Source organism: Gadus macrocephalus, chromosome 12 (assembly GCF_031168955.1).
Source record: "Gadus macrocephalus chromosome 12, ASM3116895v1".
NCBI classification, from domain to species: Eukaryota; Metazoa; Chordata; class Actinopteri; order Gadiformes; family Gadidae; genus Gadus; species Gadus macrocephalus.
The window spans coordinates 27,209,626-27,230,259 of NC_082393.1; the positions used below are offsets into that span (position 1 = coordinate 27,209,626).

The 20,634-nt window shown below is 52.7% G+C and overlaps 1 protein-coding gene and 1 long non-coding RNA gene across 6 annotated transcripts; one reads left to right on the plus strand and one right to left on the minus strand.

Moving 5' to 3' along the window:
• The first annotated feature begins 6 nt into the window (after nt 1–6).
• Nucleotides 7–544, plus strand: LOC132469663 (uncharacterized). The gene is made up of 2 exons (XR_009528457.1): nt 7–462; nt 494–544. It is a non-coding gene; the product is annotated as an uncharacterized LOC132469663 (long non-coding RNA).
• Nucleotides 545–1,891: 1,347 nt separating this feature from the next.
• mllt1a (MLLT1 super elongation complex subunit a) lies at nt 1,892–17,411 on the minus strand. 5 transcript variants are annotated; one of them, XM_060067649.1, is made up of 12 exons: nt 17,272–17,411; nt 14,559–14,739; nt 14,214–14,296; nt 11,821–11,964; nt 10,473–10,598; nt 9,685–10,329; nt 9,489–9,576; nt 7,695–7,806; nt 7,322–7,421; nt 6,671–6,736; nt 6,227–6,298; nt 1,892–5,213 (listed from the first exon to the last, which is right to left on the minus strand). In XM_060067649.1, exons 1-12 carry the CDS (start codon nt 17,281–17,283, stop codon nt 5,085–5,087), a joined length of 1,758 nt encoding a protein of 585 aa, XP_059923632.1. In that variant the 5' UTR covers nt 17,284–17,411; the 3' UTR covers nt 1,892–5,084. The 5 variants fall into 5 exon arrangements, with proteins under 5 accessions (XP_059923632.1, XP_059923631.1, XP_059923629.1 ...); XM_060067648.1 differs by having other exon boundaries at nt 6,662–6,736; nt 9,489–9,579; XM_060067646.1 differs by having other exon boundaries at nt 6,662–6,736; nt 14,544–14,739.
• Nucleotides 17,412–20,634: the final 3,223 nt, after the last annotated feature.

Below are 20,634 nucleotides of genomic sequence, written 5' to 3' on the forward strand. Positions count from 1 at the left end.
GGATCTTTGTTGTTGCTTTGTTTTTGTGTTTATTTTAAGTTATCCATAAGCTGAGGACAACTATTTATTTATTATTGTGGGGCGTACATGTCACAGCTGTATGTAAGAATATACATTGTTTACTTTACTGTAACACTTCATTTGCTTGAGTATCCAAAAAAAGAAAAGTCTTGGTTTTTTGTCCTTCAAAGCTTTACTCGCCAAAGTCCAAAACAATCTTACAGAGGCCAAATATGCTGATGCAAAAGATACCGTTAAAAACCTATTGAACAAAAGTCAATTGACTTTTGTTCAATATATACAACTAGACTTGGAAACGACTACAAAAGTCCTATAGAAATAGTGCCGTTATTTATTCTGAGCATGGCCACATGAAGGCCGGAGCAGCTAGTCTAGCGAGGAGGAGCCCCAGAGGGTATGAGCCCCAGAGGGTATGAGCCCCAGAGGGTATGAGCCCAGAGGGTATGAGCCCCAGAGGGTATGAGCCCCAGAGGGTATGACGGCGACCCAAGCCGCAGGTAGTTAACTCTACTTCGGGCTCCAACATATTGGACTCATGGAGCTGGTTCAGCCCGATCCTCTGGCATTCTCAGATCAGAACGTGCATGTGACTGCAGCCGAAGGGCTTGTAGATCTATACCTGCTGCTCAGCTTGAAGAAACATGCTGTATGTGAACAATGTATAGCCGTACGCTATATATATATATATATATATATTAAACGCATCTCTCACCTATGGACTGCTGTTGATTCATGTCTTTCTTTTGGCATTCACTTCTTAGTTTTGGTCTTCATAACATTATTTCCACTATTGATGGTGGGGAACCAAAACAGGATTGCAATAACAAACGTTGCTATAGTAACACATTTATCCCTTTGGGGACACAAGAAAGGATAGTTGAAGTGATGCCCACCCCCCCCCCCCCCACACGTTACACACACGTTACACACACGTTACACACACACACGTTACACACACGTTACACACAGCCGTCATGGAACAATACCTGCAGGTGGCGAAGGCTCAGTGACTGCAATGCGCCCAGTGGACGTCCATCTAGAGGGTCAGGGTCCGGACGTTGGGACCTTGTGGAGGGTTCTGGGGGGGTCCGGACGTTGGGACCTTGTAGAGGGTTCTGGGGGGGTCCGGACGTTGGGACCTTGTAGAGGGTTCTGGGGGGGTCCGGACGTTGGGACCTTCTAGAGGGTTCTGGGGGGTCCGGACGTTGGGACCTTGTGGAGGGTTCTGGGGGGGTCAGGACGTTGGGACCTTCTAGAGGGTTCTGGGGGGGTCAGGACGTTGGGACCTTCTAGAGGGTTCTGGGGGGGTCAGGACGTTGGGACCTTCTAGAGGGTTCTGGGGGGGTCAGGACGTTGGGACCTTCTAGAGGGTTCTGGGGGGTCAGGACGTTGGGACCTTCTAGAGGGTTCTGGGGGGGTCAGGACGTTGGGACCTTCTAGAGGGTTCTGGGGGGGTCAGGACGTTGGGACCTTCTAGAGGGTTCTGGGGGGGTCAGGACGTTGGGACCTTCTAGAGGGTTCTGGGGGGGTCAGGACGTTGGGACCTTCTAGAGGGTTCTGGGGGGGTCAGGACGTTGGGACCTTCTAGAGGGTTCTGGGGGGGTCAGGACGTTGGGACCTTCTAGAGGGTTCTGGGGGGGTCAGGACGTTGGGACCTTCTAGAGGGTTCTGGGGGGGTCAGGAGGATGTAGCGGAGGTCTATTGTGATGAAGAGCGTCCATTGTGAGGGAGGTGACCTTCTGCTCGCCTCCTGGTTGTCCTTTTGACCCCTGGCAGAACATTAGTGCGCCCCATGTGACCACTCTGTGAACCCCATCCCAGGGTCACCCCCCCCCCACACACACACACACACACACACAGGAGCCACGGCTGACAGTACTCAATGAATTTATTCATAATATGACCTAGAAAATAAAAAAAGAAACCAAACAAACGACATTAAAATAATGAACATTTGTACTGGTGAGCAACTGGCACCGTAGCGCCACACGGTGGCCTCTTAATGCCAAGCTCCTCAGCCATCATGGAGCCTCGTTCTGTTTGTTCACCCACCACATTGGAACAGTTTGTTAAACTTACCCATCCAGACCAAAACCTGTCTGTGATAACCCCCCCCCCACCCCCCAGAGTTAAACCATTACAGGCAGACCGTTCCAGACACGAGAAGACACTGACACAGGAAGTGCCCGCTCAGCATCCTGGCCCTCGTATCAGAAGGAAGAAAAACACATCTGCAAGTAACCATTTACTGATCAACTCTTTAGCTTTTTCCTTATCCTTAAAATCCACACAGTAGATATTCCACCTTTGCTTTATTGTACACATATATATGAATATATATATAAATATAGTCTCAGCCAGGTTGATGCCACCTGGACAGCCCTCGACTGCTCCCTACGGGGTGGTAATGATTCTTTAGGGCCAGGGGATGAAAGAGTTTAAAAACAAACCGTAAAAAATAAGTTACAGGTAGAGGTGACCGTCCGTCCCCGGGCTAGACGGTGACCGTCTGTCCCCGGGCTAGACGGTGACCGTCCGTCCCCGGCCTAGACGGTGACCGTCTGTCCCCGGGCTAGACGGTGACCGTCCGTCCTTGGGCTAGACAGTGACCCCGTCGCCGGGCTAGACGGTGACCGTCCGTCCTTGGGCTAGACGGTGACCCCGTCGCCAGGCTAGACGGTGACCGTCTGTCCCTGGACTAGATGATGATAATGCTGCCGAATATAGAGCAGAAGAATAAAAAAGATAAAACCCTAATCAATCTTGGACAAACGCAGAAAATATACTATATCTGTGTGTATTGTGACGCGGCGATGGGGAGCCGCCGACAGCCCCCACCCCCCCGCGCGGTCATCAGGACAATGTAAAAAAATAACATCCGGGCGTCGGCGCGATCCGCGGCCTGAACCCCATCCAATTAAAAGGCAAGTTGTAGGAGTAATATGTTGACACATGCCAAAATACTAATTAAATTAACAAAAAAAACGCAGCAAAAAAGGAAAACGGTGTATATTGTATTGCATGTAAATATTGTATAAAATCCTTAAAAATACAGTTTAGATAATTACTTAGATAAGTACTGAAGTCACCACAGCCAAAAGTGCAGAGGTTCATAAATAAAACATCGACTGTGGGCACAGTGGGGCCGCAACTCAACATTTACAAAGCCCCCTCCACGCACGCACGCACACATACACACACTCACTCACACACTAAGCGTTGGGTCAAAAGGTCACAGTTCACAAACGAGGGCTTGAAGGTCAAAGTTCGCGAGTCCTCTTGGCTCCCGGTTTGTTCGGAGGCGTCAGCACGCCCTGCCATCACCCGCGGGCCTTCCACGGCGCCATCCTAAAGGTCAGTTTGTCGCTGTCCAGGAAGTGGTGTTGACATAGGCACGCCCAGATTAGATCAAGGAGAGGAGGGAGGTCGGAGGGCGATGAAGGAAACGTAAGGCGGCGGTTCAGCTCGTCTTCATCAGCCCTTTGAAAAGGCCAATCCCGTTTCCGAGTGTGTGTGTGTGTGTGTGTGTGTGTGTGTGTGTGTGTGTGTGTGTGTGTGTGTGTGTGTGTCTTAAAGCTATGCGGCGCCACGGCAGCAGGAGAACAGGGGAGGAGGCGGGGTCAGCGGAGGTCAGCCTCATTACGGCGGACTGCTGGAGTCCGGCCACAGTGGGTTTGGTTTGAGTGTGTGTGAGACTGAGTGTGTGTGAGACTGAGTGTGTGTGAGTGAGTGTGTGTGTGGGCGGAGGTGTGGGTGTCTCGAGTTGAATCCCAAGTGAAGGGTAAAAAGAGGAAGATGGGTGCAGCCCAAACCAGAGGGTGAAACATGCTTCCTTCCGTCTCTCTCTGCAGCCATGACTCTGAGCCCCTCCCTGCAGAGACCCCCCCCCCACGAGACACCCGCAACATGGAGCGCCATACTGGGAACCCTTATCCCCGATGGCGCGAAAAACCAGTATGGGAAGCGGAGGGGAGAGTCTATCAGAGTGGGAGGGGGGGCTGTCGGTCTGGGAGGGGGGTCTGTCGGTCTGGGAGGGGGGGCTGGTCCACACCACAGCAGGTGTATAAAGGATAACGGTGGGTTTAAAATTCCTGGGATTTCCAAGGCAGCTTTGCGTTCCAGTTTTTGACAAAAGTAACCGCGGGAAAAATACCTGGGCTACAAAGACACAGTGGGGGGGGGGGGCTCCGTTTAACACTGCACCAAGTCGCAGGGTGGGGGGATACTTGTAATTCTGGCCCTCAGAAGACAGCCACACAACAGAGTGCGCACACACCAGTGCAAACAAACACACAAACACACACATGCACTGCAAGTAGCAGGAAGGCACAGGGCGGTGTGCAGCCGGAGGACGTAAAGCGGGAAGCTGCCCCTGGTCCAGAGCTGCTCCTGGTCCAGAGCTGCTCCTGGTCCAGAGCTGCCCCTGGTCCAGAGCTGCCCCTGGTCCAGAGCTGCCCCTGGTCCAGAGCTGGTCCAGAGCTGCCCCTGGTCCAGAGCTGGTCCAGAGCTGCCCCTGGTCCAGAGCTGGTCCAGAGCTGCCCTTGGTCCAGAGCTGGTCCAGAGCTGCCCCAGGTCCCGACCGACCCCACGTCTGAGGAGGAGCGATGCAGTGAGTGCCAGGAGGCGGGTCTATCCGCCTCCTGGGGGGGGGGGGGGGGGGGGGGGGGAGGGGGGGGGTCGAGGCTCAGCATGGTCAAAGACATTCTACAACATGTGTTTACACAAAAGATGACACACACACACACCAACGTAAAAAGAGAATGTGGCGGTGAGGGGGGGGGGGGGGGGAGGGGGGCAGACGCCGCTCAGAGGTGGTGTAGTGAGAGGTCCGGTCGTCATGTCAACGAACACCAACAAAGTGCTCCGCCCCCTGCTGGTTATCGGGGGGGCCACACCCCCCCACCCCCACCCCCAGCCCCACCCATGGCAGGCGGCGGGGGTGCGGTCATGTGACACCGTGTCCCCCTGTCAGTTCAGGTCTGTCCTACGGCAGCGGGGGCTCCCCCCCCCCCCTCCTTTAGGTGGAGACGGCCCCCAGGCCGCCGCACGCCCGCCGCCTCCTGTCACGTGGCCGTGGCCTCCAGGTAGCTCTGTAGTTTGCGGACCGTCGACTCGTCCAGAGAGAAGAGGTCAAAGTCAAAGGTGGTGTTGGTCACATTGAAGTGTCCCGTCTCCTCGATCAGGTTCACGATCTGGGGGGGGGGGGGGACACTGGTTAGACAGATGGACAGACACGCTGGTTAGACAGACGGACAGACACGCTGGGGAGACAGACGGACAGACACGCTGGGGAGACAGACGGACAGACACGCTGGGGAGACAGACGGACAGACTGCGGAGACAGACGGACAGACACGCTGGGGAGACAGACGGACAGACACGCTGGGGAGACAGACGGACAGACACGCTGGTTAGACAGATGGACAGACACGCTGGTTAGACAGACGGACAGACACGCTGGGGAGACAGACAGACAGACACGCTGGGGAGACAGACAGACAGACACGCTGGGGAGACAGACGGACAGACTGCGGAGACAGACGGACAGACTGCGGAGACAGACGGACAGACACGCTGGGGAGACAGACGGACAGACACGCTGGGGAGACAGACGGACAGACTGCGGAGACAGACGGACAGACACGCTGGGGAGACAGACGGATAGACACGCTGGGGAGACAGACGGACAGACACGCTGGGGAGACAGACGGACAGACACGCTGGTTAGACAGACGGACAGACACGCTGGTTAGACAGACGGACAGACACGCTGGTTAGACAGACGGACAGACACGCTGGTTAGACAGACGGACAGACTGCGGAGACAGACGGACAGACACGCTGGGGAGACAGACGGACAGACACGCTGGTTAGACAGACGGACAGACACGCTGGGGAGACAGACGGACAGACACGCTGGGGAGACAGACGGACAGACTGCGGAGACAGACGGACAGACACGCTGGGGAGACAGACGGACAGACACGCTGGGGAGACAGACGGACAGACTGCGGAGACAGACGGACAGACACGCTGGGGAGACAGACGGACAGACACGCTGGGGAGACAGACGGACAGACACGCTGGGGAGACAGACGGACAGACACGCTGGGGAGACAGACGGACAGACACGCTGGGGAGACAGACGGACAGACACGCTGGGGAGACAGACGGACAGACTGCGGAGACAGACGGACAGACGGACCTGCTGCAGGACGTTGCGTTCCCTCAGGGCCATCAGTCGGCGGTGGAGGTCCACCAGCTCCTCTGTGTAGGCCTGCCCCCCCACGAGGAACACAGAGAGCCGTTAGCTGGAGGGAAGCATCCCTCCGACGACAGAGACTGAGGGATATTCTAGATTTATGATCCTTTGGTTCAGCCCTCGTCCTCAACGGCTAGCGGCCACATGGCAGACAACTGAGCCATCATCAGTCCTCGAGAAGGAGGTCAAGGCTTTATGAAACTACAGACCAAGATGATTGACACATAAAGTCATCATCTATTGATGACAGAGTCCCGAGTGCGACAGGAATATCACATGGTTTAAGGTCAGACAGCTTCATCGGGCCAGGGGCATCGGCCACATGTTAACGTTGACAAGGCATGTGTAGGGTGATGAGGTAGGAAAGGTTTCATTTACCCTTCCTACCTTGTCGAATCCCTTCTTCAACACCTTCTCTGAGCGGAAGGGCTCCGGGCTCTTCCTACCAGACGCCTGAGCACAGACAGACAGAGCGCACACGGACAGCAGGACAGAAGATCAGGGGACCGTTTGAGGGGGAAGACCAAGAAGCACATTTACAGATTAATTAAAACTTTTAACAGAAAATAAACTATAGGAGGTAGCACTGGTAAACAGCAGCTTTAAACGGCTGCTGGGCTTTGCTGTTGCCATGACGACAAACGCAGAACCAGTGTGTCTCCATGGATCCATTGCACTGCTAAAGGTTCATGAGAACAGTCCTGATTGGGTCACCTTGTTGTGGGAGGAGCCGTGTTAAAGTCATGAGAACAGTCCTGATTGGGTCACCTTGTTGTGGGAGGAGCCGAGTTAATGTCATGAGAACAGTCCTGATTGGGTCACCTTGTTGTGGGAGGAGCCGTGTTAATGTCATGAGAACAGTCCTGATTGGGTCACCTTGTTGTGGGAGGAGAAGTGTTAAAGTCATGAGAACGGTCCTGATTGGGTCACCTTGTTGTGGGAGGAGCCGTGTTAAAGTCATGAGAACGGTCCTGATTGGGTCACCTTGTTGTGGGAGGAGCCGTGTTAAAGTCATGAGAACGGTCCTGATTGGGTCACCTTGTTGTGGGAGGAGCCGTGTTTCTGCGGGGGCAGGGCCGGGTCGTGGCCGGGCCGGTGCGAGCCGTCACTGCTTTCACTCTCGCTGTCCAGGCTCAGTCTGTGGGGGGGTCAGAGGTCAGACACAGGTAGGACTGAACGGGTTGGATGGGGGCACCAGAAACCAACACAAAATCAATCAATCAAAGGTACTGGAGCTCTCTAAAGATCATATACAATCTATAGTGGAGCACACACACACACACACACACACACACACACACACACACACACACACACACACACACACACACACACACACACACACACACACACACACACACACACACACACACACACACACACACACACACACACACACACACACACACACCGAGAGTCCCGGTTGCTGGGGTTGTTCTTCACAGGGGTCTCCTCCTCTGAGCTGCTGTCGTCGTCGTCCGACTCCTCCGACTGGATCTGCTCCACCATGGAGCGCAGGGGCCCTGCAGAGCCAGACAACGTTAACCCAGGGGCCCAGCGCTAACCCAGGGGCCCGGCGCTAACCCAGGGGCCCGGCGCTAACCCAGGGGCCCGGCGCTAACCCAGGGGCCCGGCGCTAACCCAGGGACCCGGCGCTAACCCAGGGGCCCGGCGCTAACCCAGGGACCCGGCGCTAACAGAGACGCCAAGCGGTAACAGAGAGGGGCCCCTAGCCCAGCGCTAACAGAGAGGGGCCCCTAGCCCAGCGCTAACAGAGAGGGGCCCCTAGCCCAGCGCTAACAGAGAGGGGCCCTTAGCCCAGCGCTAACAGAGAGGGGCCCCTAGCCCAGCGCTAACAGAGAGGGGCCCCTAGCCCAGCGCTAACAGAGAGGGGCCCTTAGCCCAGCGGTAACAGGGGGGCCCTTAGCCCAGCGGTAACAGGGGGGCCCTTAGCCCAGCGCTAACAGAGAGGGGCCCTTAGCCCAGCTCTAACAGAGAGGGGCCCTTAGCCCAGCGCTAACAGTGAGGGGCTCTTAGCCCAGCGCTAACAGAGAGGGGCCCTTAGCCCAGCGCTAACAGAGAGGGGCCCTTAGCCCAGCGCTAACAGAGAGGGGCCCTTAGCCCAGCGCTAACAGAGAGGGGCCCTTAGCCCAGCGCTAACAGAGAGGGGCCCTTAGCCCAGCTCTAACAGAGGGGCCTTTAGCCCAGCGCTAACAGAGAGGGGCCTTTAGCCAAGCGCTAACCCAGTGGCTCTTAGCCCAGCGCTAACAGAGAGGGGCCCTTAGCCCAGCGCTAACAGAGAGGGGCCCTTAGCCCAGCGCTAACAGAGAGGGGCCCTTAGCCCAGCGCTAACAGAGAGGGGCCCTTAGCCCAGCGCTAACAGAGAGGGGCCCTTAGCCCAGCGCTAACAGAGAGGGGCCCTTAGCCCAGCGCTAACAGAGAGGGGCCCTTAGCCCAGCGCTAACAGAGAGGGGCCCTTAGCCCAGCGCTAACAGAGAGGGGCCCTTAGCCCAGCGCTAACAGAGAGGGGCCCTTAGCCCAGCGCTAACAGAGAGGGGCCCTTAGCCCAGCGCTAACAGAGAGGGGCCCTTAGCCCAGCGCTAACAGAGAGGGGCCCTTAGCCCAGCGCTAACAGAGAGGGGCCCTTAGCCCAGCGCTAACAGAGAGGGGCCCTTAGCCCAGCGCTAACAGAGGGGCCCTTAGCCCAGCGCTAACAGAGGGGCCCTTAGCCCAGCGCCAACAGGGGGGCCCTTAGCCCAGCGGTAACAGGGGGGCCCTTAGCCCAGCGGTAACAGGGGGGCCCTTAGCCCAGCGGTAACAGGGGGGCCCTTAGCCCAGCGCTAACAGAGGGGCCCCTAGCCCAGCGCTAACAGAGAGGGGCCCCTAGCCCAGCGCTAACAGAGAGGGGCCCCTAGCCCAGCGCTAACAGAGAGGGGCCCCTAGCCCAGCGCTAACAGAGAGGGGCCCTTAGCCCAGCGCTAACAGAGAGGGGCCCTTAGCCCAGCGGTAACAGGGGGGCCCTTAGCCCAGCGGTAACAGGGGGGCCCTTAGCCCAGCGGTAACAGGGGGGCCCTTAGCCCAGCGGTAACAGGGGGGCCCTTAGCCCAGCGGTAACAGGGGGGCCCTTAGCCCAGCGGTAACAGAGGGGCCCTTAGCCCAGCGCTAACAGGGGGGCCCTTAGCCCAGCGGTAACAGGGGGGCCTACCTTGGCCCGGCTTCTGGCCCGGCTCAAAGTCCGAGTCGGAGCTGGACTCGGAGCTGGAGCTGGAGTTGGACGGGCTGGACGGGGCCGACTGCTGGGGACAGACAGACGGACAGACAGGTCAGAGTGGGATGCAGACATCCTGCCACGCCTCGCAGCAGGCGTCATGTGATGCTGACGAGCCCACGGGGCCACGGACCTCTGACTTGGACGAGGCCTCGTCCTCCGAGTTGGAGTCGTCCGACTCGGGGGGCTTCTTGGGCTCCTTCAGCTCCTGGGGGTCGCTCTTGGTCTTGGCCCAGCGCCCCTTCTCCTTGGGGGGCCTCTTCTCAGGGTAGGGCTGCCCGGCCGCGGCCGCCGACGAGGAGATGCGCGGGGAGGTGCCGGTGAAGGCCCCGGGCCCGGCCCCCTTGGGCCCCTCCGAGCTGCCCTTCTTCTGCTTCTTGGCGCTGGGCTTGGGGGACTCCACGGCCGAGGCCCGCTTCCCGGGGGCCTTGGGGTCCGTGGCGCCGGCCCCCCCGCCCCCGGCGCCGCCCCCCCCGCCCTTAGGAGACATGCCCTCCATCTTGGCCTCCTTGAGGGTGAGCTTGGGCTCCTTGAAGGCAGCCTTGGGCGCCACCTTGCCGCCCTCGTCCTTCACCTTGACGTCAGCGGGCTTCTTGGAAGAGGATGACGAAGAGGAGGAAGACGAGGGGTCGCGGCCGCTCTTGGCTGCCCCGTCGCGGTCGCTGTCGCCCTTGGACGTGGCCTTGCTCTCCGAGTCCTTGCGGGGGCGCTCTCGGTGCTCCTTGGTCAGCTTGTGCGGTTTGGGGCCCTTGCTGCCGCCGCCCTCTTTGCTGGGCTCCTGGGGAGAGGGGGCCAACCAGGCACTCAGAGGACGGTTGCATTGGGCAGACACACGCGCCCCCGTACCAACAATGAGGAGCAGTAATGTGAGTGGCTGGGGCCAGCCAGGGGCTGGAGGGGTGTTGTGTGCAGAGGACCAACCTTGGACACATGGGAGGTCTTGGTCTTCTTGGGGTCCGAGAAGGCGGACAGGGGAATGGTGGGCAGCATGGGGTAGTCGGGGCTAGGCCTCGACACGGCCTCCGCCCCCTCCGGGACCACCATGACCTGCACAGCCACACCATAACTAGCATCATAACAGCAGGGGAAAGCAGACTCCATACCCATATACTGCAGCTAGTGCTGGGCGGGATACTGGTATGAACCGGAATACCCGTGCTATGTTGCGCCACGATAGGGATTTTGCTATACTGTGGATCCCGTTATGTATTCATCGATTCTAATGCGGCATTTATATCGACACATTCTTACACATTCATGTGTCATAATCCCAGACGGTGTGGTGTAATAATCCCAGACAGTTTGGGGTCGATGTGTAATAATCCCAAACAGTGTGGTGTAATAATCCCAAACATCGTGGTGTAATAATCCCATACGGTCCATGAGTAATAATCCCAAACAGTGTGGTGTAATAATCCCAGACGGTCTGGTGTAATAATCCCAGACGGTGTGGTGTAATAATCCCAGACGGTCTGGTGTAATAATCCCAGACGGTCTGGTGTAATAATCCCAGACGGTGTGGTGTAATAATCCCAGACGGTGTGGTGTAATAATCCCAGACGGTGTGGTGTAATAATCCCAGACGGTGTGGTGTAATAATCCCAGACGGTCTGGTGTAATAATCCCAGACTGTGTGGTGTAATAATCCCAGACGGTGTGGTGTAATAATCCCAGACGGTGTGGTGTAATGATCCCAGACGGTGTGGTGTAATAATCCCAGACGGTCCGGTGTATAATCCCAGACGGTCCAGTGCATAATCCCAGACGGTGTGGTGTAATAATCCCAGACGGTGTGGTGTAATAATCCCAGACGGTGTGGTGTAATAATCCCAGACGGTGTGGTGCATAATCCCAGACGGTGTGGTGTAATAATCCCAGACGGTGTGGTGTAATAATCCCAGACGGTCCGGTGCATAATCCCAGACGGTGTGGTGTAATAATCCCAGACGGTCTGGTGTAATAATCCCAGACGGTCCGGTGCATAATCCCAGACGGTGTGGTGTAATAATCCCAGACGGTCCGGTGCATAATCCCAGACGGTGTGGTGTAATAATCCCAGACGGTGTGGTGTAATAATCCCAAACAGTGTGGTGTAATAATCCCAGACGGTGTGGTGTAATAATCCCAGACGGTGTGGTGTAATAATCCCAGACGGTGTGGTGTAATAATCCCAGACGGTGTGGTGTAATAATCCCAGACGGTGTGGTGTAATAATCCCAGACGGTGTGGTGTAATAATCCCAGACGGTGTGGTTCCGGCGGCCACTCACCCCCCCTGCCCGCACCAGCTTCCTCCTGAACTCTTTGGTGGGGTTGTTGAAGGTGAGCTTCTCACAGCGCAGATGGTTCACGGGGGGATTCCCCTCCAGGTTCAGGAACAGGTCGTAGTTAAAGCACACCTTCTTCGGCTCCTCCTGGAAATCAACGAAAGAAGAGGATTAATGAACGTACAAGAAGGGAACGACTGTTTACATTCCCAAATGACTTAATGCTGGAAACCCCCTCATTCACAGACATTTTATCAGAGGCCATGTCACAAGCTAGTTTACCTTGATCACACACACACACACACACACACACACACACACACACACACACACACACACACACACACACACACACACACACACACACACACACACACACACACACACACACCTCGTATATAAACATCCTCTCATACCTATGTATTTCACAATGAAAGATTAAAAGATAAAGCCGATGGGGCCTTCAGTGACCGCCAGCCAAGCGCTATCAGCATGGGCCCATCACACGGCCAACAGAAAAGAACAAACCCTGGAAATCAATAAGACCGCGAGGGAAAGTGAGCCCTGGAGGGGATAGGAAACCATTCCGATCCACCGAAGAGGATAAAAGGTCCAGCTTGATTATGCCGGTGATTAAGTCGCTTTGGAACAAATGTACGCGGTAGAAAACATTGAACACAGCTTCTAAGAATAAAATAGAAAACAAAAGATTTTCTGGGTTTTGTGAGCAATGGCGAATGTCTTCCTGTTAAATGTGCTTTCACTTCCTGTCCTGATCCCATTGTGATCAACGACAAAGTGAATTGAAGAACCACTGTGTTCAGGATAGCGGTATTATAATATTAACCAATACAACAATTAGTCATGATACTAACAGATACAATAAAATATCTCGTCTTAAATAGAGCCATGCTGGAGCGCCTGGGTCTATTACGTCATTGGTAGAGGAGAAGCCTCTGGAGCCTTCATCACAGACCAACGTCACCAGACAGGGTGGAGTAGCACCAACCTGACAGAGGCTCTCCCAAGAGGCCAGAGGCCACCGCAAGCTCCTCCCCCCCGCCCACACCGGGAACGCTGTGATCGACGGCCATTTTGGACTACCTACTTTCAAGTGAAAACCCAACCAATTCCTCTGGGGGGAGAGATGGTAGACCAACGTGGCCACAATCAGCCCCCTTGTTACGCTGGGATAGAGCCACCAAGCACAACCCCAGAAGAGGAGTGGGACCTCCCTCACACTGACCCCCAGCAGGGTTACAGTCAGTACCCCAGCAGGGTTAGTCAGTACCCCAGCAGGGTTACAGTCAGTACCCCAGCAGGGTTAGTCAGTACCCCAGCAGGGTTACAGTCAGTACCCCAGCAGGGTTACAGTCAGTACAGGGTTACAGTCAGTACAGGGTTACAGTCAGTACAGGGTTACAGTCAGTACAGGGTTACAGTCAGTACAGGGTTACAGTCAGTACAGGGTTACAGTCAGTACCCCAGCAGGGTTACAGTCAGTACCCCAGCAGGGTTAGTCAGTACCCCAGCAGGGTTACAGTCAGTACCCCAGCAGGGTTACAGTCAGTACAGGGTTACAGTCAGTACAGGGTTACAGTCAGTACAGGGTTACAGTCAGTACCCCAGCAGGGTTACAGTCAGTACAGGGTTACAGTCAGTACAGGGTTACAGTCAGTACCCCAGCAGGGTTACAGTCAGTACCCCAGCAGGGTTACAGTCAGTACCCCAGCAGGGTTACAGTCAGTACCCCAGCAGGGTTAGTCAGTACCCCAGCAGGGTTACAGTCAGTACCCCAGCAGGGTTACAGTCAGTACCCCAGCAGGGTTAGTCAGTACCCCAGCAGGGTTACAGTCAGTACCCCAGCAGGGTTAGTCAGTACCCCAGCAGGGTTACAGTCAGTACCCCAGCGGCGTTACAGTCAGTACAGGGTTACAGTCAGTACCCCAGCAGGGTTACAGTCAGTACCCCAGCGGCGTTACAGTCGTCAGTGACCACAGTGGAGGGATCATCGTCCACTCAGAGTCCCGCGGCGGCGCTGGGCTCCACCCGCGTTGGAGCCACCATTGGCTAACAAGCACTTCCGATGTCCCCAGTGGGGGCAGGACCAGGGGAAGCTGATCCGAGGAATCATCATGTGATGGTGGTTCAGGTCCCGGGGAAAGGCTGAGGTCTGTGGGCAGCAGACGTCTGCTCTCACCGTTCTTTCCGTTTCTTAAGGGAACAACCTGCACTTTTGTGAAGCTGTTTTTCCAGGTTTGTTTTTTTTAAAGCGACTCAACAGGAAACACAAAGGAAGCAGAGCTTCTTATGGCGTCACCGCTCCAGCTGGGCTCAGACCGAGCTGCAGGGGGTTGGTTAATGTTTCCCAGGGGGGCGTGGGGACCCCCTCTCACCTTGTTCTTGAAGTAGACCTCGATGGGCATGAGGAAGCCTGCGTAGCCCGACTCCTCCACTTTGTACGGGGGCTCTTTGCATACTGCGGCCCGGCCACAGAACGGGGGGACAACAGAGGTTACTCAGAGCACAGAGGAGCAAAGACAAACAGCACATCCATTATTGATTGTTTTGAGTTGAAACCGTGTCTAAGCTGCACTCCAAGTGAGGCTGGAGGCAGAAGGTAGCAGCACAGACGGGGCCGGGCTGCTACCTTCTGCCAACGTGCGGCCAAAACATAAAGTGTAGATTAATGATCAGCTGCACCATAGGAACTGCCTCATTCTCACCCCCCGGCCTCGTACCTCTCTTGGGTTTGGGGAAGCTCTCATGGAGGCGGAACACCACCTTGTCCACAAAGTGCTGGATGTCGCCGGCCTCCGGGCCTCGGACAAACACCATCCAGTCGTGGGTGAAGCCTTCTGATGTCACCTTCTTCCTCAGCTGAGCCCTGTGTCCCAGCTCCAGCTTCACCTGCACTGTGCACTGGAGGAAGAGACGCAGAAAGGCCTTAGTGTTTGGTACGAGAAATGAGCAACGCAAAGGACTGAACCATAGGCCGAAGTACACAGAGAAGGCAGACAACAAAATGTCTGGAGGTTTAGGTCAATGTTGATGGGCGACACTTTCATTTTGAACTGCTAAATCAAATCTAAATGTGCCATTGTCAGGTGAATAATACATTTGTTTGGTGACAAAGGCATTTGGTATTCACTGCATTCAAACACATTGTCGTTGTCCTGCATGTCGTAGAAATCTGCCCAAGACAGAATATATTAAACCACAAAAAGAGTTATTTAGTCATAAATGATTAATAAAAAACGAATAGTGCCCCACAAGCTAGGAGCAGCATGTGGGGCTAGCTCCCTCTGCCTGAGGCCGCCCCGTACTGCTGCCTGGAGCCCATGTGGGGCTAGCTCCCTCTGCCTGAGGGCCCCGTACTGCTGCCTGGAGCCCATGTGGGGCTAGCTCCCTCTGCCTGAGGGCCCCGTACTGCTGCCTGGAGCCCAGTGGGGCTAGCTCCCTCTGCCTGAGGGCCCCGTACTGCTGCCTGGAGCCCAGTGGGGCTAGCTCCCTCTGCCTGAGGCCGCCCCGTACTGCTGCCTGGAGCCCACGTGGGGCTAGCTCCCTCTGCCTGAGGGCCCCGTACTGCTGCCTGGAGCCCAGTGCTGGTGAAGGGGCTTTGAGATGAAGTAAGGTAGGTAGGGGGATGGGCTGGGGGGGTCCGGGCTGGGGGGGTCCGGGCTGGGGGAGGCCCTTCATGTCCAGGACTGCAGAATGTGAGCTGGGAGCAAGTGGGGGGATTAGAGGAGGCTGGCTGAGATGAGTCGCTCTGGCATTCTCAGGACACACCCCCCCCCCCCCCCCGGCGATGCTGTGGCGGCGTTGGCCTTAACCTCCAGACTCCACGCAGCCACGCCCTCATGAGTTGCCACGCCCCCCCCCCCCCCCTCCAAAACACTCTTCCAGAAAGCTCTGGCTGAGGGCCAGCCAATAGGAGAGGGCATAAGAAACGGTTGAACAACCATTTATTTAATTTGTCGTAATTTGTCGTACAGGATCATAATGCATTGCCTCAATGTAGTACCTACGTTACATACCTTTAAACAAAGCTTCCACAGTCTTTCATACACTGATGTTAACTAACCCTAACTGTGCTAATACTTCTACCTCAATCACATACATTAATAAATAGACCAAATCTCACATAACCATTATAGTTTGGAGACAGTGCAAGGAAACTAAGCATCGTGGCATAAGAAAACCCACCGATCATCCAACAGACAGACCTGCAGGCCAACATGATTCACAACAATTAACCCCACCTGCCGTGGAAATAAAACGGTTATGAACTGAATTCCATGTCAACACAATTTTGGGTTGGAAAGGAAGATGTACAGTTGCTGAGCAACAGCCAGATACCCTCATGTGGACAATGAGGGCTAAGGCAGGGGATTTGAAGGCCAGCTGAATGAAGGTATTTAAGCCTAAAAGGTAACAGAATTGTACTAAACCTCAACTCCAATCCACCACGTTTATATAGTTGAGGGCAAACATGAAGAGTTGCTTCGTATCTACAGTTAATATCAATAGAGTGGAATGAAGGTGGTAGCTACCATTTAAAGTAATATCCTATACAGCTAGTAGCTGTCAAATGATAAAGAGGAATGGTATAGGTTTTTATTTATAGCAGTCTAAACAGTCCAACTGATTCCAGTTGCGTGTATATGCAAGTTATTAAATACAAAAACATGCAAATGAGACAACAGCAGCTCCACAGTTCATTGAAGTCCTCTGGTTTTTGGGGGGGACGACGACGACAAACAGTGCTTTGGTGAACGTACTGCGAAACTAAGGAGCAATATTACAAATAACATTCCTATTTGTATAAATTTATTTCCAAAGAAAGCTAATAAATACATTCCCACGTCTAACGTTGGCCATAAGAAAATAATGTGGTTTTCTCCTTTGCTCCATATTCTGTCCATACAAAGTGAAGCTTGGACTAAACGGGCAGAGCATTGCTATGTCATCATGTACTGATTTGTTGCACTGGTTTTTGAACTGGTCTGGGCCGGGGCTTCAACGGGTGTCCGTTCCAGCAGAACACCTCCACTCCTCCCTAACCTGGGAAGGCTCCACCGGCGCCTTGTAGCTTAGCCTAGCCACGGGCCCATACATTCCTGCTGAGGTCTGCTAGCATAGCGCTGCTAGTCAATAGCTCCAATCATCATATATTTCGAGAGGTTTCGTCCCATGCACATGGGGGCTTTTAAAGGAAAGCGACTAGAACATGCACCCCCGGCTCTGTGTAGCCGTCCGGGGGGCCAGGCGGTCCCGGCCGGGCAGCAGCCCCTCGTAGCGGTACATACCGATGGGGGAGCTAGCTCAGAGCTACTTCAGTTCATTAGAGCCGTTCTGCTGCGAGCACAAACTGCCCGCTCCTGTTCAGCCACAGTCTTCTAATGGATTCTGTGCAAAAGCTAAATGGTGTAGGAGACACAAAAGCCAATGTACCTGATTCTCCATGGTTCTTCAGCTCCAGTGGTCGTTGTATTTATTTACAGCGGTGTTTGGCGTCTTCCCTGCTCCTCATTGTGTGTCAGCCCAGAACCGGAAGCCTCGCAGCACCCGCCCCTTCCAGACGGCTGCTGGAACCAGAGGAAACAGACAGTGGGCTCCTCCAACCAGGAACGGGAAAGTTCAAGCCGTTCAGAAGGAGCCAACCCTAGCCTCCAAGAGGTGGGTCTACCGTTGAGCTACAAATACAATCTAATCATTTGTTGCAACGTTCTCGAGCACTAGAAATATTATTCCATTGACTCAGTGGTAGATCAGTTGTAATATTTGCACAATGCATGACCAATGAATAATTAACGCGGGAGAGCAATGAATTCCATTTGGAAAAACGGCATATGAATGTGCCGGTAGGGGGATAACAATTTATTATGAACTGAAATAAAATAAAATAGATGGATTCTACATTTTTATTGAGTCGAACTGACAATAATAAACAGTATAAGAATGCATACACTGATTATTTAATTTTCTGTTTCCTCCACAAAAATCAAATACACATTTGTGTCTCTCAACTATTTTTGCTATAAGTTATTTAGCATTGGCAGCTGATATCATTATTTGTTTGAATTAATTTAAGTAATCAAACTAATCTACTAGGTCAATTGCTGCATATCTCGAATCATGTGGAAATGATTGCACCTGACCCTAAAGTAGCATATCGCACGGCTTCCATTGCAGATTATGTTAAATGAAAGTAGCCTCTGTTGTGATTGAATGTCTTGGTTTTGACAGAGAGAGGGAGATGGAGAGTCACCATCCAGCCCTGGTGGTCTGATCGGATCTGGCCTCTGCTTCACGGCAGAAAGTCACCACTGTCTCCCTGACGAGTGGCCTCGGCCCTCGGCCCTCGGCCCGGTCATATCACCCCTCAACATGGACCCCCTCTCTCCTGAACTAGTTTGGTAAGATGTCGGGTTAGGGTGGCTCATTTCGTGCATAACCAAGAGGACCTTCAACACAATACACAATACCTTCAGAATGATTAAACCTCTTAGACAAACACAACTAACAAGCCTTTCTATGCATTATAATGATATTTTGGTTTTAACAGTGATTTGAGTGAGTTTTGATATTTTGTATGCTTTGTTTAGAAATCCAAACAGTAGATATTGTGATTAGATATTGACAAATACCTTTTTGAATTTATACCAAAGGATCTGCCCTCGGCCTTCCTTAAGCACCATCTACGGCTCCCGCTGTCTCAGCAGGGCCAGAGGCATCCTGAAGGACACCACCCACCCCGGCTACCATCTCTTCAACCTGTTGCCCTCTGGCAGGCGCTTCAGGTCCATATATGCCAGAACAAATAGACTCAGGAACAGCTTCTTTCCTAAAGCTGTCACCATACTGAACTCAGTTCTGCACTGATGTTTACATTTTTATTTATTTATTTAGTTATTTATATTATATATTGCTTTTGTAATTATTATATATTTATATTCGATTACATGTATGCATGTATGGAGCTGCTCATTGCATTTTGTTGTACTTGTACAATGACAATAAAGCTTTCTATTCTATCTATTGTTGTATCCCACAGTAAAAAAATACCTCAACATTCCCTGAAATACCTGAAGTACCTGGAGTACCTGAAACATCTCAATACATGACAAAAGAGGTGTCACTTACTATGATCAAAATAAGTGGTTTCTGACATAGAGGAGCAGACGATTTTAGCAACATATGGTGACAGCCACGAATATATGCCGGTTCATACACATAAATATATGAAAAGTATCTCCATATCCAAGTTCATATTATATCAACAATTTGGTATGTGATAACTAACCCGTTATTAGATCCCATTGACTAGATATTTCATATTATATTACATGTTCATCATCCCATTCCATTCATTTCAATTTAATATATACCTCAGACTTAATGTTTACAAACACTGTAATCAAACTCCATCATTTTTAAAGTCTGGCAAGAGCCAATGAAAACGGAAGACAAATAACATTGTTGCTAGTCTGAATCTCAGCACTTGCTTAAGTTAGTTGTACTAAATATTCTTATATTTACTAAAAAGTTGATAAATATAGAATGGATCCATTCAAGGTAATACAACATTGGAGATGCTTAAATTGATTATAAAAGTGTAAAAGTGCAATGAATATAAATGCAATACACACATCATGCAGTTATTAGGAATGGGTTTCCATTCTATAACACAATTGTAATTCTATAAAAAAAATTGAAAAAACAACAAATATCAATATTTCATTGCGGTTAAAAAGTCCAATGACTGCCAAAATACCCAATGGTATATAAGTGAAGAGTTAAAAAGGTTGAATGCATTCACTTTAAGCATATAAAAAATGTCCATGGGGTCATTTTCTTTGACAGCTATTTCTTTTAAACACTATTATGGAGAACGGTAAGCTCTCTAGAGTACGGTACCATAGAGTACTGTACCATAGAGTACTGTACTAATAGAGTACTGTAATAATAGAGTACGGTACCATAGAGTACGGTACCATAGAGTACTGTACTAATAGAGTACTGTACCATAGAGTACTTTACCATAGAGTACTGTACTAATAGAGTACTGTACTAATAGAGTACTGTACCATAGAGTACTGTACCATAGAGTACTGTACTAATAGAGTACTGTACTAATAGAGTACGGTACCATAGAGTACTGTACTAATAGAGTACTGTACCATAGAGTACTGTACCATAGAGTACTTTACCATAGAGTACTGTACCAAGAGAGTACTGTACTAATAGAGTACTGTACCATAGAGTACTGTACCATAGAGTACTGTACTAATAGAGTACTGTACCATAGAGTACTGTACCAATAGAGTACTGTACTAATGCCGCTTTTCCACCGCACATGTAGCTCGACTCGACACGACACGACTCGACACGACTCGACACGGTAGCAGCACGGGTCGTTTTCCACCGCAAATAGTACCTCCTGGACGTGGGCGGGGTCGGCTGCGCGAAAGGGCCGTGACGTATTTGTGTACGCGACGCAAACAACAAATACGCAACCCACACATGGACAGAACCCACATAACAACAATGGAGGACATAGATAACATTACTATTATTAGCTGGCATGTTGAAGAAGTTGGAGAAGTGGAACATGTTGGCTGCGGCGCTGCTATGGATGTTACCAGCATGGTTGCCATGTCGCTCTCGTGACTTCGTCACACTCTCTGGCCAATCAGTCGCCGGCCGTCTGCCGACGTCACCTTTTAGCATCGGCTCAGCTCGCTTGGAACCTAGAGCGAGTAGGTACTAGAAAAAGCAGCCACTTCAGGTACCGGATACCATGGTACCGCGGTG